The 20,900-nt window shown below is 42.7% G+C and overlaps 3 protein-coding genes across 3 annotated transcripts; all 3 read right to left on the bottom strand.

Annotated features, from left to right (window-relative positions):
* Positions 1-589: 589 nt before the first annotated feature.
* On the bottom strand, positions 590-2,184 carry arl2bp (ADP-ribosylation factor-like 2 binding protein). Its single transcript, XM_085358924.1, has 7 exons — positions 2,131-2,184; positions 1,791-1,860; positions 1,470-1,531; positions 1,291-1,397; positions 1,111-1,196; positions 864-960; positions 590-688 (listed from the first exon to the last, which is right to left on the bottom strand). Exons 1-7 carry the CDS (start codon positions 2,147-2,149, stop codon positions 590-592), a joined length of 540 nt encoding a protein of 179 aa, XP_085215050.1. The 5' UTR covers positions 2,150-2,184.
* A 2,152-nt stretch (positions 2,185-4,336) lies between these two features.
* Positions 4,337-19,118, bottom strand: rspry1 (ring finger and SPRY domain containing 1). Its single transcript, XM_085357171.1, has 15 exons — positions 18,752-19,118; positions 17,690-18,308; positions 16,106-16,158; positions 12,795-12,907; positions 11,649-11,775; positions 11,474-11,532; positions 9,839-9,905; positions 9,081-9,212; positions 8,843-8,958; positions 8,619-8,762; positions 8,345-8,456; positions 7,964-8,066; positions 7,667-7,819; positions 5,297-5,401; positions 4,337-5,191 (listed from the first exon to the last, which is right to left on the bottom strand). Exons 2-15 carry the CDS (start codon positions 18,085-18,087, stop codon positions 5,095-5,097), a joined length of 1,779 nt encoding a protein of 592 aa, XP_085213297.1. The 5' UTR covers positions 18,088-18,308; positions 18,752-19,118; the 3' UTR covers positions 4,337-5,094.
* A 546-nt stretch (positions 19,119-19,664) lies between these two features.
* On the bottom strand, positions 19,665-20,630 carry pierce1 (piercer of microtubule wall 1). Its single transcript, XM_085357172.1, has 2 exons — positions 20,573-20,630; positions 19,665-20,066 (listed from the first exon to the last, which is right to left on the bottom strand). The coding sequence occupies exon 2, from the start codon at positions 20,054-20,056 to the stop codon at positions 19,730-19,732; it is 327 nt and encodes a 108-aa protein (XP_085213298.1). The 5' UTR covers positions 20,057-20,066; positions 20,573-20,630; the 3' UTR covers positions 19,665-19,729.
* Positions 20,631-20,900: the final 270 nt, after the last annotated feature.

The raw sequence follows: 20,900 nt of genomic DNA on the forward strand, positions 1-20,900 counted from the left end.
TTTTTTACAGACAATCGTAACAACAACAGCATTTCACCGGAGAAATAAATATACTTGGAAAATGAAACATTTCTAAACACGTAAAAACAATTTGTACCAAAAACTAACTGCAGACACACACAATCATTTTACATTAAACGTCACTTTGACAAGTTCGAAACTTAAACACTGTTAATATAATTTATATGTCCATGAAACATATATTAGTTCTACTTTACTACTTTCTGAAAAACGAAGCATGTTTGTTTCACAGCACAGGGACAGAAATACTCGACTTCCTGTTTCAAACAGGCCGTACCAGTAAAAGCTAAACAGAATCACTGCACACGAGTGAAAGCATGAAAATGTGAATTACAGTTGAAGAAATATTAACTTTTCAAGGAGTCACATGCAGTCGAGTGATTGTTAACAGAAAGTGGGCAAAACCTTCAAACTTTCATGGCAAACAGACACAGAGGCTCTTCCACTGACCCCTCTACATAAAACGCAGAGAAACAAATATAAATTATCCGTTACAGACGGAAGATTTACGTTAAAAGACTCTGAATCGAACACTTTCATTAAGGCCCTGGAACAATTTTCCAGAGATTCACTGAGATTCATTAAAGTCAGCATGCTTGGAGCCTCCAAGGTTCAGAGATGTGACCACCAGTCCCTGACTCAGGTCTGGACACCGGCCCTCCTTTTCCTAGAAACACACAAATACATTCAGCATTAATGTACAGTACCCCACACACACACACACACACACACACACACACACACGGTTCAAAACTTCATAACAAAGAGCCACGTGTCACAGCTGCCCTGTTATTTAAATGGGGCCACTTTTATAGTTATTCTCCAGCTCACAGAAAACTCACAGCTCTATATTGCAGAAACATCTCCTTGAAAGCCATGAAGTCAGTGAACGTCAGCAACATGTCAAAGATGTCACCTGACACTTCCTCCTTGTGCTGCCTGCAGAGGAAGGAGATAAACTCGTCACTTTTTCAGTGTACTTGTGTGCCACCTTGTGGTCTATTGCAAAATAACATTTCTTACGAGCAACACAACATAACTGACACATGGGCTGCTTTCAGTTCAGGTTCCACTTCTGTCACATCTTACATGAGTAACTCTTTAAAGGTGTCCATGCTGAAGCCGGGAATTCTCTCCATCAGCTGCTGCTCCAGGTATTTTTCCAGCAGGTCAACCTAAATAACAGCCAAGATTCTGCTTTAAGTCAACGTATTTGTAAAAACTGAACATCTCTGTATGACTGTGAGAGTGAAATCTGCCCACACTTACATATTCATTAAAGATGGGCGTGTAGCTGAGCTTGTTCTCATCAGAGTCATCAAACTCACGGTAATGTTTCTCCATGAAAATCTGCTGAATCTGCTGGAAGTCGTCCTCTGAAAGAGAAGCAGTGGACATGTAGAAAGCGCGTGTTCATCACTAACTGGTGGCACTGTCAGTGAACCTACCCATGATGATGTCCTCTATGCAGCCAATAACTCCATCGAAGGCCGTGTCTGCAGCCGAGGAACTGAAGGGAGAGAAGTGAGAGAAATCAGCACAAACTCCACGAGTTCCTGCTCTGTGGTGGAAAATCCCAAATGACTCTGAACTTTTGCACCCGTTAAACATGTTTGCTGTACAATCACTCCACCCTGGAAAAAGTGAGAAATCGCTAAAAAGCCCAAAATTACCCTGATATTCATGCCCACGATGAGTGCATCAAATCTGACTTAAAACAGGACGTCAGCTTCCTGCAGACGGTTAGAAAGCGTTTCACAACAACCCACCTGGAAATAGCAAAGTGCTCCTCGTCCGTATCGAACACGTTTACCATGTTGTCTCCACTACTCCGGATTTCTGAGAAGATAAAGCGAGCACACAGGTGAGCACTGCCCTTCTGCTAACACCTGTAAGATAAAACAGGCAGGTAGCCAGCGCTAACGTTCACAACAAACGCAACATCGGCTCTGAAGTGTGTTTCCGTTACTTGCTCTCATCAGAGTCCCCGCGCGAGCAACGTCAGTTAGCCGAGGCGGCTAATCAAAGACGCACGCGGCGTTAAATTGCCGCCATTTCTCATAAGTGAAAAAGTTCATTTACAGAAGTGTCGTGACGTGTTTAACTCACCCGGCTCCCTGATGTCCATGTCGGCTAAACTGCTCACTAGCGTACGTAATCCTGTTACCAAGGAAACGAGTGAACTTTGTGCGCCTTCGTGCTCCGTCGGGTAAAACAAAAACTACCGTATATCGGTTCCCACATTCGAAACAAGACCACATTTATCTGGAAGGGAAACAGCTGGTACTACTACTAATATTATACATCAAAATGTTCACGAATTTTGCAGATTACACTTGTTTGTTCACCAAATCATTCGCCATGAGGACGATTCACGTTTCTTCCATCAGGCCTGTTACTTTTAAACCGTCACCTACAGACGATCATTAGCCTGTTTTAGCGGAACCAGATGATTGTTGGAGCTTAAAGATGCAAAAAGGAAATACGTATAACTCAGATGCTGCCTGACGTCCATCAGAAGCGCTGAAAATCGGAGATCATATACTTCTTTTGTTCGTGCCACAAGAGAAGAGTGAATGAGACGGTGGATCGACCATAACTTTTATTTTAAAGTATCAATTAAAGTTTTATTATTGATATTATTGCAAATTTAAAATCGAAATCTAAAAGGTCGTATTAATATCGGTAATATTATGTAAAAGTAATTAAAATCATCTTCAGCTGCAACATTAACGAATCTGTAATTATCCTGTAGCATAACGTATTATATTTAAAGTACTTCATGTACATTTTTATGCCAAATCCGACTTCGTAGGTTATTATCATACCAAGCAGGATTAGGACTTTCCAAAAGGAGTTATTAAATACAAAATAACGTTTAAACTGTTTTGCTGTGTCACTTTTCCCCTGACACATCTGTCCTGAGTGCATCGGGCTTCATGTGAGCCTGAGACAGTGCCCAGTGTTTTCTGCACTGTAATTCTTTGTGATAAATAGATCCCTGACTAATATCCAGAGGAGATGGAGATCAGCTGTTACTTAAAGAGTTGCTGTGTGTGTTTAAAAATGTCCACATTTCACAGGCCAGTGGGTAAAATGATCAGTGAGTGTATCAATAGTTTGGTTTTGTAGCAGGAGTCACACAAAAGAATCACATGAACATACATTTATTACAAATGTCACAATCCAGGAAACAATTCTTCAATAAATCACATCTTTGGGAACTCGGGGAGATTTTCCTTTACAGATGTTTTAAATACATTCTCTCTCTCTCTCACACACACACACACACACACACACACACACACACACACACACACACACACAAAATTCACCTCCATGGATAAGGTGCTCCAGGAAACTACAACATAGCAAACAACGACCATACCGGTCTTTTGTCATACCGAGAGATTCTGCTGTTGTCATAAACCGTTCTAGTATCGTGTGAATGATTTTACTGATTTTGTTCATGCAGCATGAAGCATCAACTCCTTCAGAAACTATAAGAACAGGATATATGTAAAATTGCTGTCATTTGAAATGCCATTGGGCGTTTTAAAATTGTACAATACAATTTTACTGAATTATGATTTAACGTACGATTAATTTTGTCACCTGTTTCCAAAATACAAACATAATTCAGTCAACCCAGAGATGCTTCAAGTAAAGGATGGACAGAAAGACAAACACAAGGCAAAAGACAAGAAGAGGGAAGATGAAGAAAAGGGAGCAGGAGTTGTACAGAACCCGCGTTTTTACTCAGCCTGAGCACTTCTGACAAACTTTGCTTTTAACACAAGATCACCAGCAGCGCTGTGACGTGCAGCACGTGAACGATCAATCCACATTTCCTCCTGCAATTCACCGCTCAGCTCGTGAGCCAACATCAGCGTTCAGCCTCATTTTAAGTGACCAACTAAAAACTCTTTTTGTGGACTGAAAAGTGTCAGGTTTGTCATCACAAACCAAAAATCAAACAGCCTCTCAGACAAGCTCGACCCCTGTTCCCCAACTGTTGGCACTAATCAAGTTTTACAGTGTGTGGTGGTGCGAGTACACACTTCCCTTACACTGGTTCTTTAAAATGTGCATTTATAACCGGGAGGAAGAAACCTGACTGCGATCACTTGTATGTGACTTTAATGTAAATTTTAATCCCCACATTCTGTGGTTGCTTTATAAACGAGTAAAGCACAAAAGGGAGGGTCAAATCAATCAGTTCTTATTCAGACAGAAACACGTTATTTCTGCCATTTACTTTCTTTTGTGATTTGCTTTGTAAACTTAATCAGAAAATTGAACTCAAGCGATTAAAGTCAATTAGACAGAGTAGAATCTGAGATTTTAGCCAACAATAGAATGAAAAACCTCCTACTGGGTGATCGATCAGTACAGACGGGAAAGCTGCCCAGGGTTTGAGTGTTGGAGAAAATGAAAATGCTACAGTGAGAACACAATCACTCACGCATCTGTAAGCAAAAAAAGAAAGTAAGACACATTTCAAGTTTGTACCTTCGGTTTAATACTGTACTACAGGCTGCGTTTTCCTCTGTGACCAAGCCCTGTCACGTCTGCAGACGTGTGCATGACGGCGATGGGGTTAAATAGTAGCAGCCTCAGGACTGAAAGCACAAGTGGGGTCCTCGTGATGGAAAGGTTCTTTGTTTTTAAATAGCTTTACACGGGCCTGGAGATAAGAACTCGGTTCTGTCTGTAGCCGAGTTACACGGTCTCTGCGCTTTTATTTGGAAAAAAAAAAAAGTAGAAAGTTTTCTTGGCCCAGCTTCTGCAGCGAGTTGTCAGAAGGATATAAAAGAGGAGATGTAGATAGACGAGGAAAAGCTCCTGGGGGTTCCAGCTGTCGGTTTTTTGCCCCTCCTCTCATCTCCTTTCTTTCATCTATCCACCCCTCCATTGCCGCCATCTCGTCTGACCAGAATTCAGCGTTCTGCCATCATCGCCACACTGTGGCAACGTCCTCGCAGCCCTGTGGGGTAAGAGGGGATTAGAGGAGGAGGAGGAAGCTAAAGGGCTTGTGTGCCTCCGTTTACTGGAGCGAGCGCAGGAAGTGTGTCAGGAGACGTGTGCAATGAGTCTGACGCGGGTCTGGATGTCGTGGCGGCAGAGGGGGCACGTCTCTAACTGTAAGGCACACTCCATACACATACCACTGGGGAAAAGAGACGGGACAAAGTCAGATTGTTCCTGTTTAAGGAGTGAACAAAAATGAACTTGAGTTTCACAGACGTTTTATTGACAGCAGAAGAACACATACCCATGTCCACAGGGCCGCAGCTCTGTGTCGGCCATGACGTCACAACACAGCGTGCAGCAGTTGTCTCGGATGCTAACCTGCCTCATTAAGGCCAGACGCCGGTGTCTAGGAAACACACACACAAATACACACGTGACGTTTCTATACACATGCAGGTGCACCGTCTGCTGGGGTTTGTTCTGTCTAAGGAAAAAGAAGACTGGACACACACACGGACAGTTTTCATGCAATCGTTCCTTCTCTTCACGCCGTCTCCCTTTCCCACAGCGTTCAAAATCGATGTGTGGGGGGAGTGACTGATCAGAGTCATTACACTCATTTAGAGCCATGCATTTCAAGTTCAAAATAATCCCCAATTACCTTACGGTGCTCTGAAACAAGCTGTCTTAACCCCTTTTTTTAATTAAAAAAAATGTTAATTGTTGCATTTTTTGCAAATGTAAAAATAAATCAGTAAATAAAATAAAATCCAGATGTGGAATATGCAACTCAAACGGTTACATTTAGGTTTCTTTTTAAAGGTCACATTTTATGTACATTTTTAGGACGAACAAGCTAACGTTGAGCTGCTGAAGCTCAGCTGACAGATTTTCTGTGGGACAGCTGCTTAATGCGTCATGCTGCCAGTGTTGGGGAGTAACGGAATACATGTACCGCCGTTACGTATTTAGAATACAAAATATGAGTAACTGTATTCCGTAACAGTTACCGTTTAAAAAGGTGGTATTCAGAATACAGTTACTTTGTTGAAATAAACGGATTACACGGTGGTACTTTCCTGTTTCATATTGTCGCGGGTCAGGACTGTTTGGGTTTTGTTTGACAGCTACGTTCTTTCGTTCCAGGCGGCAGCGTTACGGTTGCCATGGTTACAGGGCGACGCTCTCTCTCTCTTTCTGCGACTGTGTGTTTCCTGGGTGAGAGAGCGCCTTTTCGTTGTTGTTGTTGTGCTAAGCTAACAGGCAGAATGCTACAAGCATAGCTCTAAAGAATGTTGCATCATGGGCAGTGTAGTCCGTGCTGCAGGGAGAATGGACTGCCATACACGTTATGGGTCTGTGAGCGCGAGGAGGGAGAAAAAGGGGAGTGGAAAGGTACGAGTTGTCATCGAGGAAAAACGGGAGCTGGAAGCATGTAAATATAATAATAACCACTGCAGCCAAGAAGAGAGCCTGACGAGCCCAGTTGTAAGTAAGCTATTAAGACTCGACTGTACACCGTGTTCCTGTTTTCCTCCGAAAACAATAAGTTCCGTTGGAGCAGCCTTTCAACGCCTCTCTCTGTCTCTGCTAGCAAAGTTGACCCACACAACACAGTAAAGCTATTTTTCGGCTACGAGCCGACAGGGACCCCGCCGTATTAGTCAGAGGTGCCTTTACTACAGTTCGGAGTCGCGGACCTTCAGTAATAGTAATAAATCACACAGCAATAGTACATTCACGTTGTTGTAAAAAGCACGATAATATATTAAGTAATCCAAAGTATTCAGAATACGTTACTCTCATTGAGTAACGTAACGGAATACGTTACAGAATACATTTTGGGGCATGTAATCTGTAATCTGTAATGGAATACATTTTAAAAGTAACCTTCCCAACACTGCATGCTGCACACGGTGGTGTGGACAGACGCTTGGTTTTTAGATGCAGCCATTTCTATTGCGTCAGTCTTTCCTTCATTTAGCCCGACTGTGTTTCAAAGAAAAGACAAAAACAGAGGAAATGAAAAGCTGTCCATCCTTTTCATTTGTCAGTCAGTGACAGGACACTATAACAAACACCTACATCGAGTCTTTTCTTTGTCCACATTATTTTGCTATTTTTGTTGATGATGTTTTAGAGACGCGATGATCCAACTGTGGTAACGTTCAAGGTCCCGTTGTTGCAACAGATCGCTGCAAAGTTGAGTCAACAACGTCCTGACACAGAGGAACATTAGAGCTTTGTATTAAGCAGCTGTAGCCCGTCTCCATCCTGTCTTATTAAATCAGATATGACATCAGGGTTTCGTTTTTGCTCCACTTTCAGAGTATGGTTGCGTGGTTACACTGAGCCAAGACCGAGCATCTGCCCAGAGCAAAGTTTGACGTGTAGGAGACAAATGCACTGAAGATTTTAATGTTACCGTTGAAATAAAAGTGCTGGTTTGATGCAGCCGACAGACTCTAATGAGAGGTTTAAAGAATGATGAGTGAATGAATTCGTTGTATAAAGCGCTTTGAGTGCTCAGAGTGAAAAAGCTATACAAGAACCATTCAGAGGACAGTTTAGTTACAGCAGATTACACACTGCTTTCCCAACCTCTCACAGCATCATCCAACACCACGAAATAAATAAATAAAATATGTCACGGACCTGTTTCATGTCTTACCTGGGCAGGATGATCTTTTCACTGGGCAGCAGTGAAGCAAAGTCATTGAAGGTGCTGAACTTGACAGAAGGTGGGTGACGGAAAGGCTTGGCCCCGAAGTTAAACTCACACTGCTGGTACGACATGAAGCTGGCTGCCGCAAAGAAGCCGGACCTGGCACAGAGGGGAAGAAAACACGGGGATAAATGAGAGAAAATGTGGAGACACAGAACAAAATAAAGAGAAAAATGAGGAAAGGAGAGGAAGGGAGGAAGTGAAACATGACGAGAGGAGATGACAGACTTTGTGTGGACTCACGTGGCAGATGAGAACACCTGTTTCTCTGGCGGGAGCTGATGTCCGTTCAGGTAAAAGATCATCTGCTTTTTGCTGAGATCCAACAGGAAGCCGATGGCATCTCCTAAAGGGAACGCACACGCAGCAGAATGAAGCTTTGGCGTGCTATTACTGTTATCTGTGTGGGATGTGGGCCAGAGCCTGAATGTTGGCAGTGACAGCGTGGGCGCTAAAAATCACAAAACAGTCACGCCGAAATAACAAAGCTATTTCCAAACACTGACACTCATGTCATTATAACACAGGTTTCTTAAAATGGGAACATTTGAAAATGTCTTTAAAGTCAGCAAAAAGATGGCAGCAATGCCTGATTATAACTACATGTATGTCAGTACTGCGTACCCTCCTTCCAGCAGGGGTGAGCATGAGGTTTACTGCGAGCGTTGTACCAGATTAGCTGCCTGCAGCCATCGTACGCACACGAGTATTCATCATCTCCTATTCCATAACCTTCCTGTAACACACACACACACACACACACACACACACACACACACACACACACACACACACACACACACACACACACAGATTAGGTGGTGCAGTCAACCCAAAGGAGAATATCTCATCAGATTCAGAACACTTTGCTAAGGGCAAACTGTAAGTGTTCAAGTACATGGTTTAGGAACTTGCTGTCCTTGGTGGCCCATCCGATCTGCATCACCCCCGATGTGATAACCGTCACCTCGTAGTACCAAACGCCCGAATCCACACAGAATGTACAGCGCACGCTCTCAAAGGATGAGGCATCACATCGCGCCTGAAGACAAGAGCAAACAGAAGGAGGTTCAGACTTTTCAGTTACAGTAAAAACTCTGCATCTAATCTGCATTCACTGACCTCGAGTCCAGTCGGGGAGATCTTGAGGTACTCGCTAACATCGTTGCTGTTCAGCATGGCGTTGATATTCGTGAGGTTGACTTTTTCGTAAGTGAACTGACGACCGTCCTTTAGGACTGGATGGAGAAGAGCGGGAGAAAAATGATGGCTTTTCTTTTGTCGGTGACTCAGAGGATTATAATTGGCTCATCTAAGAAACTACACCGGCACAGAACGGGTGAAACATGGGGCTACTCACACAAGTTGTCAAGGCTCCACTGTGCACAAAATCCAACCTGCCTCTTTAGATAGTCAGGATGTTCTGCCCAAGACTCCAGAACAGCCAGACGATCGCTGATCGAAGACTCGGACACAGTCAGCTTGTTCTCGCCTAAGCAAAGGAAACCAGAACGTCTGTGAACCTCGCACAATACGTCACAACCCTGCTGTGTGTAAAAGCATCCCTACACGGGAGGATCTCAATTAGCTGAGCATCAGCAGCTTCAGTGCTGTTTGTGCACCGCATCGAGCTACAGTCGCCCACGTTTCAGGAGCACTCGGAGCAGAATTGACAACACAAATGGGAGAAAACATGTTCAAGAACAAACAGCATCAATAAAACGTGAGCCATTTGAAATGAAGCAAAACAAATCACATGAAACCCTGTCTCTAAACAGACCTCACAGTTCTTTATGCAGTGACTTCAATTAAATATGTAGGGGGCAGCTCAATGCTGACATTTTAGAGAAACTATAAGAAAAGATTTGTAACTGAGACCATTACGTCCTAGTCGTGAAATACAGAGAAGTGGTGGGTTTTAGTGCTATTATGCTTCATCGCTCAGGTAATAAAACTGCTAAACAAAAGCACTCATCTGAATTCTGTGAAACACTAATCGACAGCAGAAGAGCCGTTTACAGCTCCTCGGCTCATTTATCTGATAACACACGTCTTATTTCACCAGCCTAATCGTGAGTCTTCGTTTTTAAACTGGCTTCATATAGTGAGTGAACCTACTTGTCTGAGAGAACTTCTCCAAAGCGATGAGAGCAAACAGCATGACAGTGGGGTGGGCCTCGGAGCTCTGGAGGAACCACAAATATTACACATTCATTTTCCACATATTTCACCAATTAAACAAACCATTAACTTTCATGTTATAATTCAACCTTAACGCTCCCTTGAGTACTTTATAAAAAGTCGCTGCAGTGACGTGATCGCATTCATGTTCGCAGTGGCACAAATACAACCAGTCCAAAGAAACGCACTTATTCCCACTAAATTTGGCCACTTCAATATTGCGTCTGTTGTCTTTGTCAGAAAATGCTGATGTGTTTTGTTGCTGTTGTTAGACCAGCCTGAAATGCGCACTGCAACAGACCCGACTTCTTTATAGCTCTGATAAAACTTGGTGACGCAGTGTCACAGAAAACAGTGCAGCTCTTATCTAATAAACAGCGAGAGCGATCCCAGCAGATGTAGCAGAGTGGTGTCCACATCTTTATAGTCCACCGTCTCTGCCGTGCATCATCGGGGATTGGGCTGCTCGACGTGATTGGACCTTACCAGACTTCGTTTTAAGTAACCTGAAGCTTTCTCACTGTTCTTGCAAGTAGAATGTTACCCTAGGGCTGCTCAATTAATCGAATTTTAATCACGATTACGATCTGGGCTTTCAATGATCATTAAAAATGACTGAGCCGATTATTAGCCCCTCCCTCGTGCTTTACTCTCGCGCTGCTCCGTGTGGCAAATCGAGCGCACCTCTCTGCATTTCGAACACGTGTCACAACAATTAAGAGCAGCGGTCCCCAACCTTTTTTGCGCCACGGACCGGTTTATGCCCGACAATATTTAAGGTGTCGCGGATAAATACAACAAAATAAAACTAGTACTGGTACCGAAAAAAAGAAGATTTATTCATAACACACGTGAAAAGACCCAGGAAAACCGAGTTAACGATAAAACGATAACAAAATAACGCTGAAAACCGATAAAAACCCTGAAAACTATACATTTCACACCTGAGCCTCAACTCTCGCGGCCCGGCACCAAACGACTCACGCACCGGTACCGGTCCGAGGCCCGGGGGTCGGGGACCGCTGATTAAGAGGACCCGAGGGAAGCTCGGAAAGCTGAGCAGAAGTTATTTGGAGAGGAGAGTGACTGCTGTTGGTTGTAAAGAGGTAAAAAAAACTTCAGTGGTGTGGAAACATTATGGGTTCAGTCAGACGTGGATCAAGTAGACACAGTGTGTAAACTTTGCTACAGTGTAGCTGCACCACAGAGCAACACTGCAAAGCTCACTAAACATAGATGTTTACATTTTTCATTTATTTCTTATACTGCAAACATTTGCACTGTTATCAGTATTTGCACTGTTTTATATTATTTTATGACAATCCTTAAAGTCATTATTCAACACATTGTTATTGTTAAATAAATATTGTCAAATAATCGAGATGATTATCGTGATTATCATTTTTGCCATAATCGAGCCGCCCTAGGTTACCCGGTGTTATAGAGCTCCGTCTGAAGGATAATAAAAGCTCTCGGACCACAAGGCATCAGCAAATTGTAGGCAATGTGCAACAGTGTCATTCGTGCAGCATACCACACACTAAACAACACCGCGTGTCAAGGTCTGCTCACCAGGCTCTCTAGAAGGTATTCAAGGGTTCCAGGGCTCAACAACCCAATACTGGGCAATCCTACAAAATAAAAGGTGTTGTAAGAAACAGGGCAAACGTTGGTCTTTCTTTAGGTTTATTGAAAACATAAAAATACAAAAAATTAAACACAAATAAACCAGAACTGTGGACTGTACCGGCTAGCTTCTCTGCCAGGCATCCCAGGACCGCAGTGGTGTTTCTGTGTTTAGCGGGGTTTAGAGCGTCTTGTTGTGCAACGGCTGAACTCAGACTCAACATGTCCGAGAGTTTCTGGAGAGCATCCTGAACAGAAAAGGAAAACTTCAGCGAGGATCATTCATTGTTTCTCCAAACAACCTAAAGTCAAGCACCACAGAAAGCTGGAACGCTTCTGTTTTAAACATTTAAAAACACTTCCATGATCCTGACAGATGATGCTACAAGGACATAAACCAGGATTATTCCATGCACAGTTGGCGCGGAGCACCCACAATTTCTATTCTAAGATTGTACTGATTGAGTCTTAGGGCCCCGTGATCGGAAGGTCAGGGGTTTGATTCCCCTGAACGGCTACCCTGAGGTACCCCTGAGCAAGGTACCGTCCCTACACACTTCTACCCAGGCGGCCAATGGCAGCCCACTGCTTCACTGAGTGAATGGGTTAAATGCAGGAAGGAATTTTCCCACAGGGATCAATAAAGTACACTTTATTATTATTATTACATGATATTGTGTGAAATATAAGTTCCACTGGATTCACTGCATTTCTGTGGGATACTGTGAGGAGCTCACTCTGTTCAGAGTGTAACGGTACGGCCTCTGTCCCCACATCACTGATCATGGAAGCAGCAGGCACATTTTATTTGTTCAAAGAAGTTTAAAAAAAAGGTTGTGGGTGAAGGGGGGGATCGGAGGGAAAAAACAAAAAAGTTTTAGCTGAATGAGCACTTGTTGTTCTACACAAGATTAATCTATCCTGGACAATAATAACAATAACTGTGATTTCATTTTTATCATTTCTAATTAATAGAAATGATAAGAAATCTACAAAAATAGCTGCACTTCCTTTAATCTGTGTGACTTGAGCGAAAATCGAAACTAATGATTTAAAATGCTGCTTCCAAATATAAACGAGCATCATTTTAACTGAAACATATGCGCAGAGAAATGTGAGTGAGCGAGCGTCATCAAAATACAGAAAAGGGGAAAGAACAAGTCAAAGATTGTTATTCTGATTAGAGCTGCAGTCAAACAGAAAGGCCAAGGAACGGCAGATTTAAGATCACATCCATTACTTCCTAGGTTAAAGGTCAGATTGATACCTTGGTGGGTAGAGGACACTCATCCAGGAGAAGTGTGATCACTGCAGGGCCTAGTGGATCATCCAGTGGAATCACTCGTATCAGAGACTGGACAACCTCCAGCCAGCCATCATCTAAGAGAAAACAAGAAACTTTCAACCGAGATTTTGTATCACTTTTGTTATTTTACACTGTTGGTTTTTGGTAATCTGCCTCCTTGAGAATCAAAAGATTCGTCATTGTCATTAAGCAGTCACACAACATAATTCTGTATGATAGTTCTCAGCTTAAAACACAGAAAGACTTCAAATAAATAAATACACACAACAGGGAAACGAATAAAGAGGCAGCATTGTAGCCGCACGTTTTAAAGTGCAGGAGTCCAGTGCATGGCCCGAGGTGCCTGCATGCGTGCGTCTGTTGGTTCTTGCTTCAGTGGTCCTATACCGTCCTCCAGAAAGAACAGGGACAAAGTTTATCACCAGGTGGGCGGAGTCTACAGCTAGCTTTCCTTCTGGACATGGCCAGCATACACTGGATCCAGATCTGGGAGAGACCGTCCCATAAAGCCCTATGTTTTTCTCACTAGCCTGGCCAAGTCCTTTCTGTCCTGTTTCATGCAGCTGCCATACTCTTACACTAAGACACAAGATGCTTTTCTATTGTGGTTCTGCAACAATTCGCCAGCAGCCTTGAAGGAAGCCCAGTTAGTTTAACCTCTTAAGCACCCAAATAAGGGTGCAAAAGGGAGGAGATTGCGGAGATCATAAAGCCGCTGGGGGCTTAACAGGTTAAGCTTTCTGGGGAAAAAAGAGCCTTTGCTGGTCCTTCTCTACCAGGCGAGATGTAAATTAAGGCACAGGCCAGGTCAGCCGTGGCATGAATGCCCTAGATCTTACGGTTCTTTACCTGCTCTACCTCACGGTAGTGAGCATGTGGTGTCTTCCAAAATACATAATTAAAATCTAAGGTGCAATTATTAAATGGTCCCACAAGATTTTGCCTCATTTTCTGATGTATTCAGCTAGAACAGAGTTGCACACAGATGCTGTTTGGATACTGGCATTATATAGTTGACACTCGTGTTCTGTCTGTAGGGCAAACCAGCCGTCATTGAGCCCACACTAGCAAAAGTAGCAGCACACTTCTTGGTCTCTTTTCTGAGACTTGTTTGTTCATTTGTACAAGGTGTATTTAATCTGGCTCAAATTCCATGATTTGCCCATTTCATCTGAATGATCTCCAGTGAGATGTTTCTGAAAGGAGCAAGTATCTGTGGACTGACGATGCTGGTTGGAAAATTAAAACTAAGAAAAAGAATAAAACAGTCAACACTGTGTGAAATCAATGAGCATGTCTGGGTTGTTTTTCGCATAAACTCTTAAATAATAAATACTAAGTGCAAAATATAAATTCCTTTCACAGCTGCTGTTAAAGCCTCATCCAAGCAAAGCTTCCTCTGCTGTTTCTCTCACAAGGAAAGAAGATGTTTGAGTATAAATCCGTGCTCACCAACATAACCCTCGGTTGTGAGTATAATACGCAGCCTACTAAAGCATGCATTTCCTGCCCATTAGGTGACTCAGTGAGAAATCCTTTCTGTAATATCACTCATGAAAGCCAACTATCTTATGAATAATTTACATTGCTTGCACGTGTCAAACAGAAAGTGACTGGCTAGCTGACTGATTTGCTTCTTGGCTGGACTCAGGGTTCAGGACTGCAAGCTAATACCCAGCTTGGCTGCTGTCAAGCCACACAACACCGAGCCTTGTGAGCGTCAAACACCATATGTGCATGACACCAGGCTTGTGCAAGAATTCACAAGGTACCGCATACACATCCAAACACTGCACGCCTCAAGCAAATGTGAGGGCTTCAACCATATGCACACGAAACCACAAGCACAACAAAAAGAATTCAACAGAAACATCAAACTAGCACAAAATTATTCCATAAATAAAACTCACTAGATTGGGGTAAAAGTGTGAACTCTAATACATTATGTATGTGGGATAAATCACGACTGTGTCCCTTCCCCAAATGATGAACTGCTCCCCTCAGGCTGGGCAAGCTGGAGTACATATGCTGAGGAAGCAACCTTAGCTCGGGACTGCTGCAGTCCCACTCCTCTGCTCACATTCAGTCCACTCAAACCTGATCGTGCAGGTTTTGCGTATTTTGGTCAAAACTGTGCTTACTGTTAACAAGAGATTGCACAACCCAGACCAGTTTTGAACACTACAAATTGCACAATTGAAGCATGCATGCACACTTATCTGAATAAGGGAGATGATACATCAATTCAAGACAAACAAACGGGGACTGAAAAATGACTAGAAGAAACAGGCCACAACTGGTGGGAGTCAAGCTCATACACTGAGCAGATCTCATCCAAGTGCTAATGCATGGTGTCATCCAACTTTAAACTTAGCAGTGCTACCATACAGGTGTGCTTTCATTATAACCTGAAAATAATTGGATCCACTTGGAAATCCTTTGTGGTTAAGGCGAGATTAGATGGAAAATAGAGGCACAACATAAATGTGACAAACTGTTAGCTGCACTTCCTGACCACTAGCATAATCTCACCAAGACTTTGTACTGGGGAGCAGGTTTAAGACCAGGTAATGTCTGATCCAGTGGCACCTTGCATTCGTTTCTCACGAGCACCTCTGTTGGGCAACTCTTAGACGAGGCGAGAGCTGCAGCGCATGTAGGAAAGCTTTAGAAGGATAAAGCCATTGTCACACATACGGGGTCTTTTCTGACAGATAAAGCAAACTCTGCTGCTGAATTGCCACGAAATGGTAACCAGTCAGTATGATGTCTAGAAGTGCGCATTTTAGAATACCACAGGTAAATTTGGAGCAAGCAAGTTTTCAAATAGTCCAGATATATCAAAGCAGAAAAACATCTACTGAGTTCAATGCACTGTAATGATACTTCCTTAGCACTTCTCATAAACAACTCAGACATTGAGCCTGAGGGGGGGGAAGGGAAAGCATATGCACACAGGACTGTTAATTCCTGGAACTCCTCTCTAGTCACTAATAAAGATAAACCCTCTCGATATTAGAGAAATGGGTTCATTTGACAAACCAAGAAATGTTTTTGTCACCTTATCATATCGTGTTTTCATCACAGAGCAAGTGTTCCTTCTTTCACACATCTGATAACCTTTGAACCAACAATAAAAGCTCTTATGTCACACAGAGCCACACTTCTTCACATTTTTAAAGAACACCGACGTGCCAGAGTGGTGTTTGTTTGCTGTGTGGCTTCATGTTTTGTGTTGAGCATGTGAACGTGTTTCAGAGAAGTTTCCTTACCCGTCTCTGCCATCTCATGCAGCGTGATCATGGAGTAAGGAGGCTCTTGATCACTGAAAAACAAGGCAGGGTTTTTTGTTTTACATCTTTTTCACTTTACCCAAAAATAACAAACTTGCGCGTGCACAATTAACACAAATGTAGTGATGCTCACTAAAAGCACTCAACCAGCCAAAGTGTTTGTGACCCTGTGATCACAGCATCTGGAATAATATCAACAAATGACTCATGTCTTTGTGCGTTTCTGTGATCACAGTAATGGATATGGACAACAGTGTTATCCTGTGGAGAGGCTGAAGCGAGTGTATAGTTACGATGTATCTGGTTCAGTGGATGTAACTGATGATAACGCTTCTGTTACCATTACTTATTGTAGCTGATCCCAAAAAAATCAAACCCACTATCACTATAGCCAGCCACAGACTCGGCTTAATTCTCAGATTTCCTACCATTACTTAGTAATACTGCAAGTGAGATGTCCTTCATTAATTAGTCATATTGTTTGCACACTGTTGGAATAATGTTTTAAACACAGCCATTTTCAAACTGAGATTATGCAATAGTATTTTAAGTCTACTTTATTTTGCCAATACATTGATTTTAAGACAAACAGTGAACCTCTAAAACACTGTTAGTCCGATTTTTTGCAGCTTATTGTCGATTCATACATGTACTGTTATCCTGAAGAGGTTTAGTTGTGTGGCAACACGCTGTTAAAACAGATGTCAGTGATGTTAAATGAAAAATCTGGAAATAAAAAAAAAAAGGGCAACTGAACAAGTGGCTGAATCAGACAGAACGTGCTGAAGCCAACATCAAACCACCGAGAGGCTGTGATGGAAAATCTGTTCTGTTGCTTTAGGTACAAACTGAGATGTCTGTACAGAAGGCTTTTAAACACGATGAAAGAAGAGTTAATAAAGACACCGTGGCTGTTATTTGGTGTATACTAAGAGACAGTTGCACAGATCTGTGACAACAGTCCCAGTGGACAGTAAAATCTCTCTTTTCTGATTATCTACAATCACAAGGAAATCAGTTTTCCTTGGGAGCATCTCTTCTTATTGCATGAACTTCAGAAACATGACTCACTATACTACGCCTCAAAATGCAAGTTGGTTCTTCAACGACAACAAATACGTGGAGGAGGTGGCACGGGCTTATGGGTTCTACTTATTCAAAGCCACAGGTTCTACAAATTAATGCTTGCAACTGCAGCTCAGGGCTCTTAATCACCTTTGTTTTAAGCAGGCTTTTGTGTGAAAGTATTGATTTTTTTCATGAATAAGCTGCAGCTGCATGCTTTATTATTAATCTTTTCTTTATGAAAGATCCCAATTTCCTGAAAAAAAGAATAACTCCCCAGTTTATTGTTATAATACCACAAGAATAACACTGAACCCTAATTGACACCTAATTGTTAACCCACTGTTAACATTATAGGTTGACGTTATTTAAAAAAAAACAAAAAAAAAACCCCAACAAGAATTAGGATAGACAGAATTTAAGAGCTGTAGACCAAGAACACCCTAAGTTTTCATTTTGTTGAGCTTATTGAATAGTTGTTGGCATTTTCCAACTTACTTGTCTACAAGTGTCCTGATGACAGCCAGCGTGTCCAGCACCAGGCCATCTACATTCTGCTTTTTCCGTCTCGGCTCATGAGGCCCTCGACCTCGACGAGGTGGCCTGACCGGGTCCCTGGGCCGACTGCTCCGAGCCTCTGCGGCGTCAGCACCCACACCTGCACTGTGATCCACCCGCCTAGCTTGTCCTCGGGTCGCTCTCGATGAACCATGATGTTGGTCCTCTAAGTCACTATCTTCTCGACATACACAGCTATTACCCATGGTTCCAGAGTTGGAGACCAAACTGGCAAGTGTTTCCCAGAATGGATGAAGGGACTTTGAGGAAGAGAGGAAGAGCAGAACCTGTACAAGGTTCCTGCAGGCACAGAAAGTAATCCAGGTGGCTACTATCATATCATTTGGAGAGCTTGGTTTTGGGGGGTTCTTGTCCCTGTGGGCTGGGTGGGGCCAGTGCAAAAGACCATACTGTTGCCAAGCAGAGACTTGTGTGGGACTAGTGATAAATGGCTACTAAAATGAACCAGAAAAGGTCTGGTGATGCAGCCAGGAAAGCTCGGAACATCACAGGCAACCAAAGGCTTCAGTCAACCTCTCATCCAGGACTGGATGGATCGCTGTGAAGGCAACACAAACACAAAACAGAAAGCCTTTAGCTCAGCTGCTTACTCAATCTGTCAGTGCCGCCAGCAGCAAATATTTAGACTTGCGGAAACGACACACCCCGTACGATAAATGTCAGCAGATTACAGAAGTTAATTATTGAAATTAAACATGACTCCCCTTTCTCTCAAACAAAAGCGCCACTAAACGACGTTCAGTTGTTTCAATCTATAGCTGTGCTGCTCAATTAAAAAGGCACAGTGTATCACACGGAGCAACTAAACGATGACACATTTTAGTATTGTTGACAAACAAGAGCTTTTCAGTTAGCTGACTTGCAAGCTAGCCACCCACAAAGCAAGCAGTTGTCACGTTAAAAAGGAAACTCAAGTTTCCCGAACTTGTTCTTATCATTAAAAGCCACAATGGTTCCATTTTGAACTAAAGACATACTTACGGTGCTATCTTGTAAAACAAACACCATTCAAAGCGCAGTCGAGCCAGACCAAAGTAGTTAACAAACCAGAAGGCTAACAAGGTAGCTGCGTTGTGTATGAGCTAGCCTCCGAGTTGTTAGCTTCGATAGCTGGACCCTCCTCCGATTCTCCCGTCGGACTACACAAGTTAGGTAACGAGAGGAACAACAAGCTGAGCGTGGTACTCGGGTATCAGGACACATTTACACCACCCGTCTATATTCCGCCGTAACACACCTTCGCTGAAGTAAAACAGCAACACGGTCATAGCGTACACATTTTAAACGACGCTACTAAGGAGAGCTAGCTGGTCGCTAAGTTCCGTAGCGCTGCCAGCTAAAAGGTTGGTCATCGTCAGCTGTGGATGCGAAGGCGAGACTGGAGGAGAAGGGAGGATTTTTCTCTCTAATGTTACGTGAACATAGTTCTGCCTGATGGTTTTACTTTTTCTCTTAAAACGTGTATGAGGAAATAAGAAATATATGAATTAATTTGTTAATTTTAAAAGGAAATTGATTGCGCAACACAAAGTTCAAAGAATTAAAGAAATGGCATGCTACACCTGAGTTCAGTACAGCAGAGGGGGACTATAAGACTAGTAACCTTTAAATTTGTACACATTTTATTCGTTCAGCCTGAAACATTTACTAAAGCGACCTCCCCCCCCTTCAAAAAAGAAAGAAAGAAAGATTTCTTTTTTTTTTACTCTCCGAAACATCAATTAAGGATATTTTATCTATTTAGTAATGCCAGATGGACTACCTATGTGTTTATAATTCATCTGAGATTCAAAATAATATATACATATAATATTAACAGGTTAAGACAAATAAATCAAACGCCTAGGAAAACAAAAACATCAACACACATGCTAAACAATGTCATTTAATTTCACACATGTGCAGATATTGAATACTGCAGTCGTTACATTTGAGATTTATGCTTTTTTTTTTTTTTTCTCAAAAGACATGTCCTGCAAAGCAGTCACACACCCTGCTGCGGTCCAGGGATGTATTAAAGGAGTAGTTCCGATACATCCCGGTCTTCCTCAGCACTTCGGTGAACCTTTGTGATTTGGGGTGGAAAGTGCACGGAGAGCTTTCAAAGGTTGGAGGGAGGCGACCGTAGTCGGCGGATGTGGTCTTATACATGATGCTTTCGAGCTTTGTTCCCCCTGCAGACATCAGATCTTTTGCTTGTGGAGTAATCACGCAGGTAAAAACTGGGTTTCCGGGACTGGTTGATGTTTTGGCATCTTCTGCCTGCTGCTCTGGAGAAACAGGCATTGTTGATCTTCTATTAAAAAAGGAGGGGGAAACGATTTAGGAGATTATTTACACATTTACATTAAATGGCCTGTATTTATATAGCGCTTTTCTAGTCCCTGAGGACCCCGAAGCGCTTTACATATCCAGTCATCCACCCATTCACACACACATTCACACACTGGTGATGGCAGCTACATTGTAGCCACAGCCACCCTGGGGCGCACTGACAGAGGCGAGGCTGCCGGACACTGGCGCCACCGGGCCCTCTGACCAGGTGTATATGGACTCACTAATGGTCAATGGAGAGTTGCATATAGCGGGTATTAGTTTTACACGGATTTAAGATTATATATATATTTCAGTGATTACAGTTAAATTATTTTCGAGCATAGAGCGGTCCAGCGATCTTTGTGATTCATGTCTATTCATTTCTTTTAACTTCACTATCTAGCGCTAAATTTCGCGCAACTGGGTTTTTTATTGCTTGACTGAAGCGTTTTTGTTTCCAAACTACGATGTGATTCATATAATTACCTTAGATTCGTGAACTCAACAAAATACACCGACTGGTCACGGGTTGAAGACAGAGAAACATGTGGTTACCATAGCAATGACGACCCAGGCGCTTGACCTCACATAATCTCACGAGACTTTCAAAGAAAGCGCGAGAGGATGGGGCTCCGACTCTTTTGTACTGGAAAAAAAAGACTCTCTGTCATCAGCAGCTGGACATAGTTTAAAGAAATAATTACAGCTACTGACAGATATTGGCCCTGGCAAAAACAAAAACAAACCCAAAAAAACGTAATAACTTGCCTATATTTCCGAACTTTGGTTCAAATCTACCTTAAAATATTTAATA

This window comes from Diplotaxodon limnothrissa, linkage group LG7, assembly GCF_057381915.1.
Source record: "Diplotaxodon limnothrissa isolate DT_005_m linkage group LG7, D_limnothrissa_male_GT1.1, whole genome shotgun sequence".
Taxonomy (NCBI): domain Eukaryota; kingdom Metazoa; phylum Chordata; class Actinopteri; order Cichliformes; family Cichlidae; genus Diplotaxodon; species Diplotaxodon limnothrissa.

Coding starts and splice junctions, on each gene's coding strand:
- rspry1 (XM_085357171.1), bottom strand. CDS start 18,087: ATGATAGTAGCCACCTGGATTACTTTCTGTGCCTGCAGGAACCTTGTA. Junction 11,776..12,794: donor AGTGTCCTCTACCCACCAAG/GTATCAATCTGA, acceptor TTTTCTGTTCAG/GATGCTCTCCAGAAACTCTC. Junction 7,820..7,963: donor CAGGTGTTCTCATCTGCCAC/GTGAGTCCACAC, acceptor CCTCTGTGCCAG/GTCCGGCTTCTTTGCGGCAG.
- arl2bp (XM_085358924.1), bottom strand. Junction 1,398..1,469: donor CATAGAGGACATCATCATGG/GTAGGTTCACTG, acceptor CTTCTCTTTCAG/AGGACGACTTCCAGCAGATT. Junction 1,197..1,290: donor CGCCCATCTTTAATGAATAT/GTAAGTGTGGGC, acceptor GCTGTTATTTAG/GTTGACCTGCTGGAAAAATA.
- pierce1 (XM_085357172.1), bottom strand. CDS start 20,056: ATGCCTGTTTCTCCAGAGCAGCAGGCAGAAGATGCCAAAACATCAACC.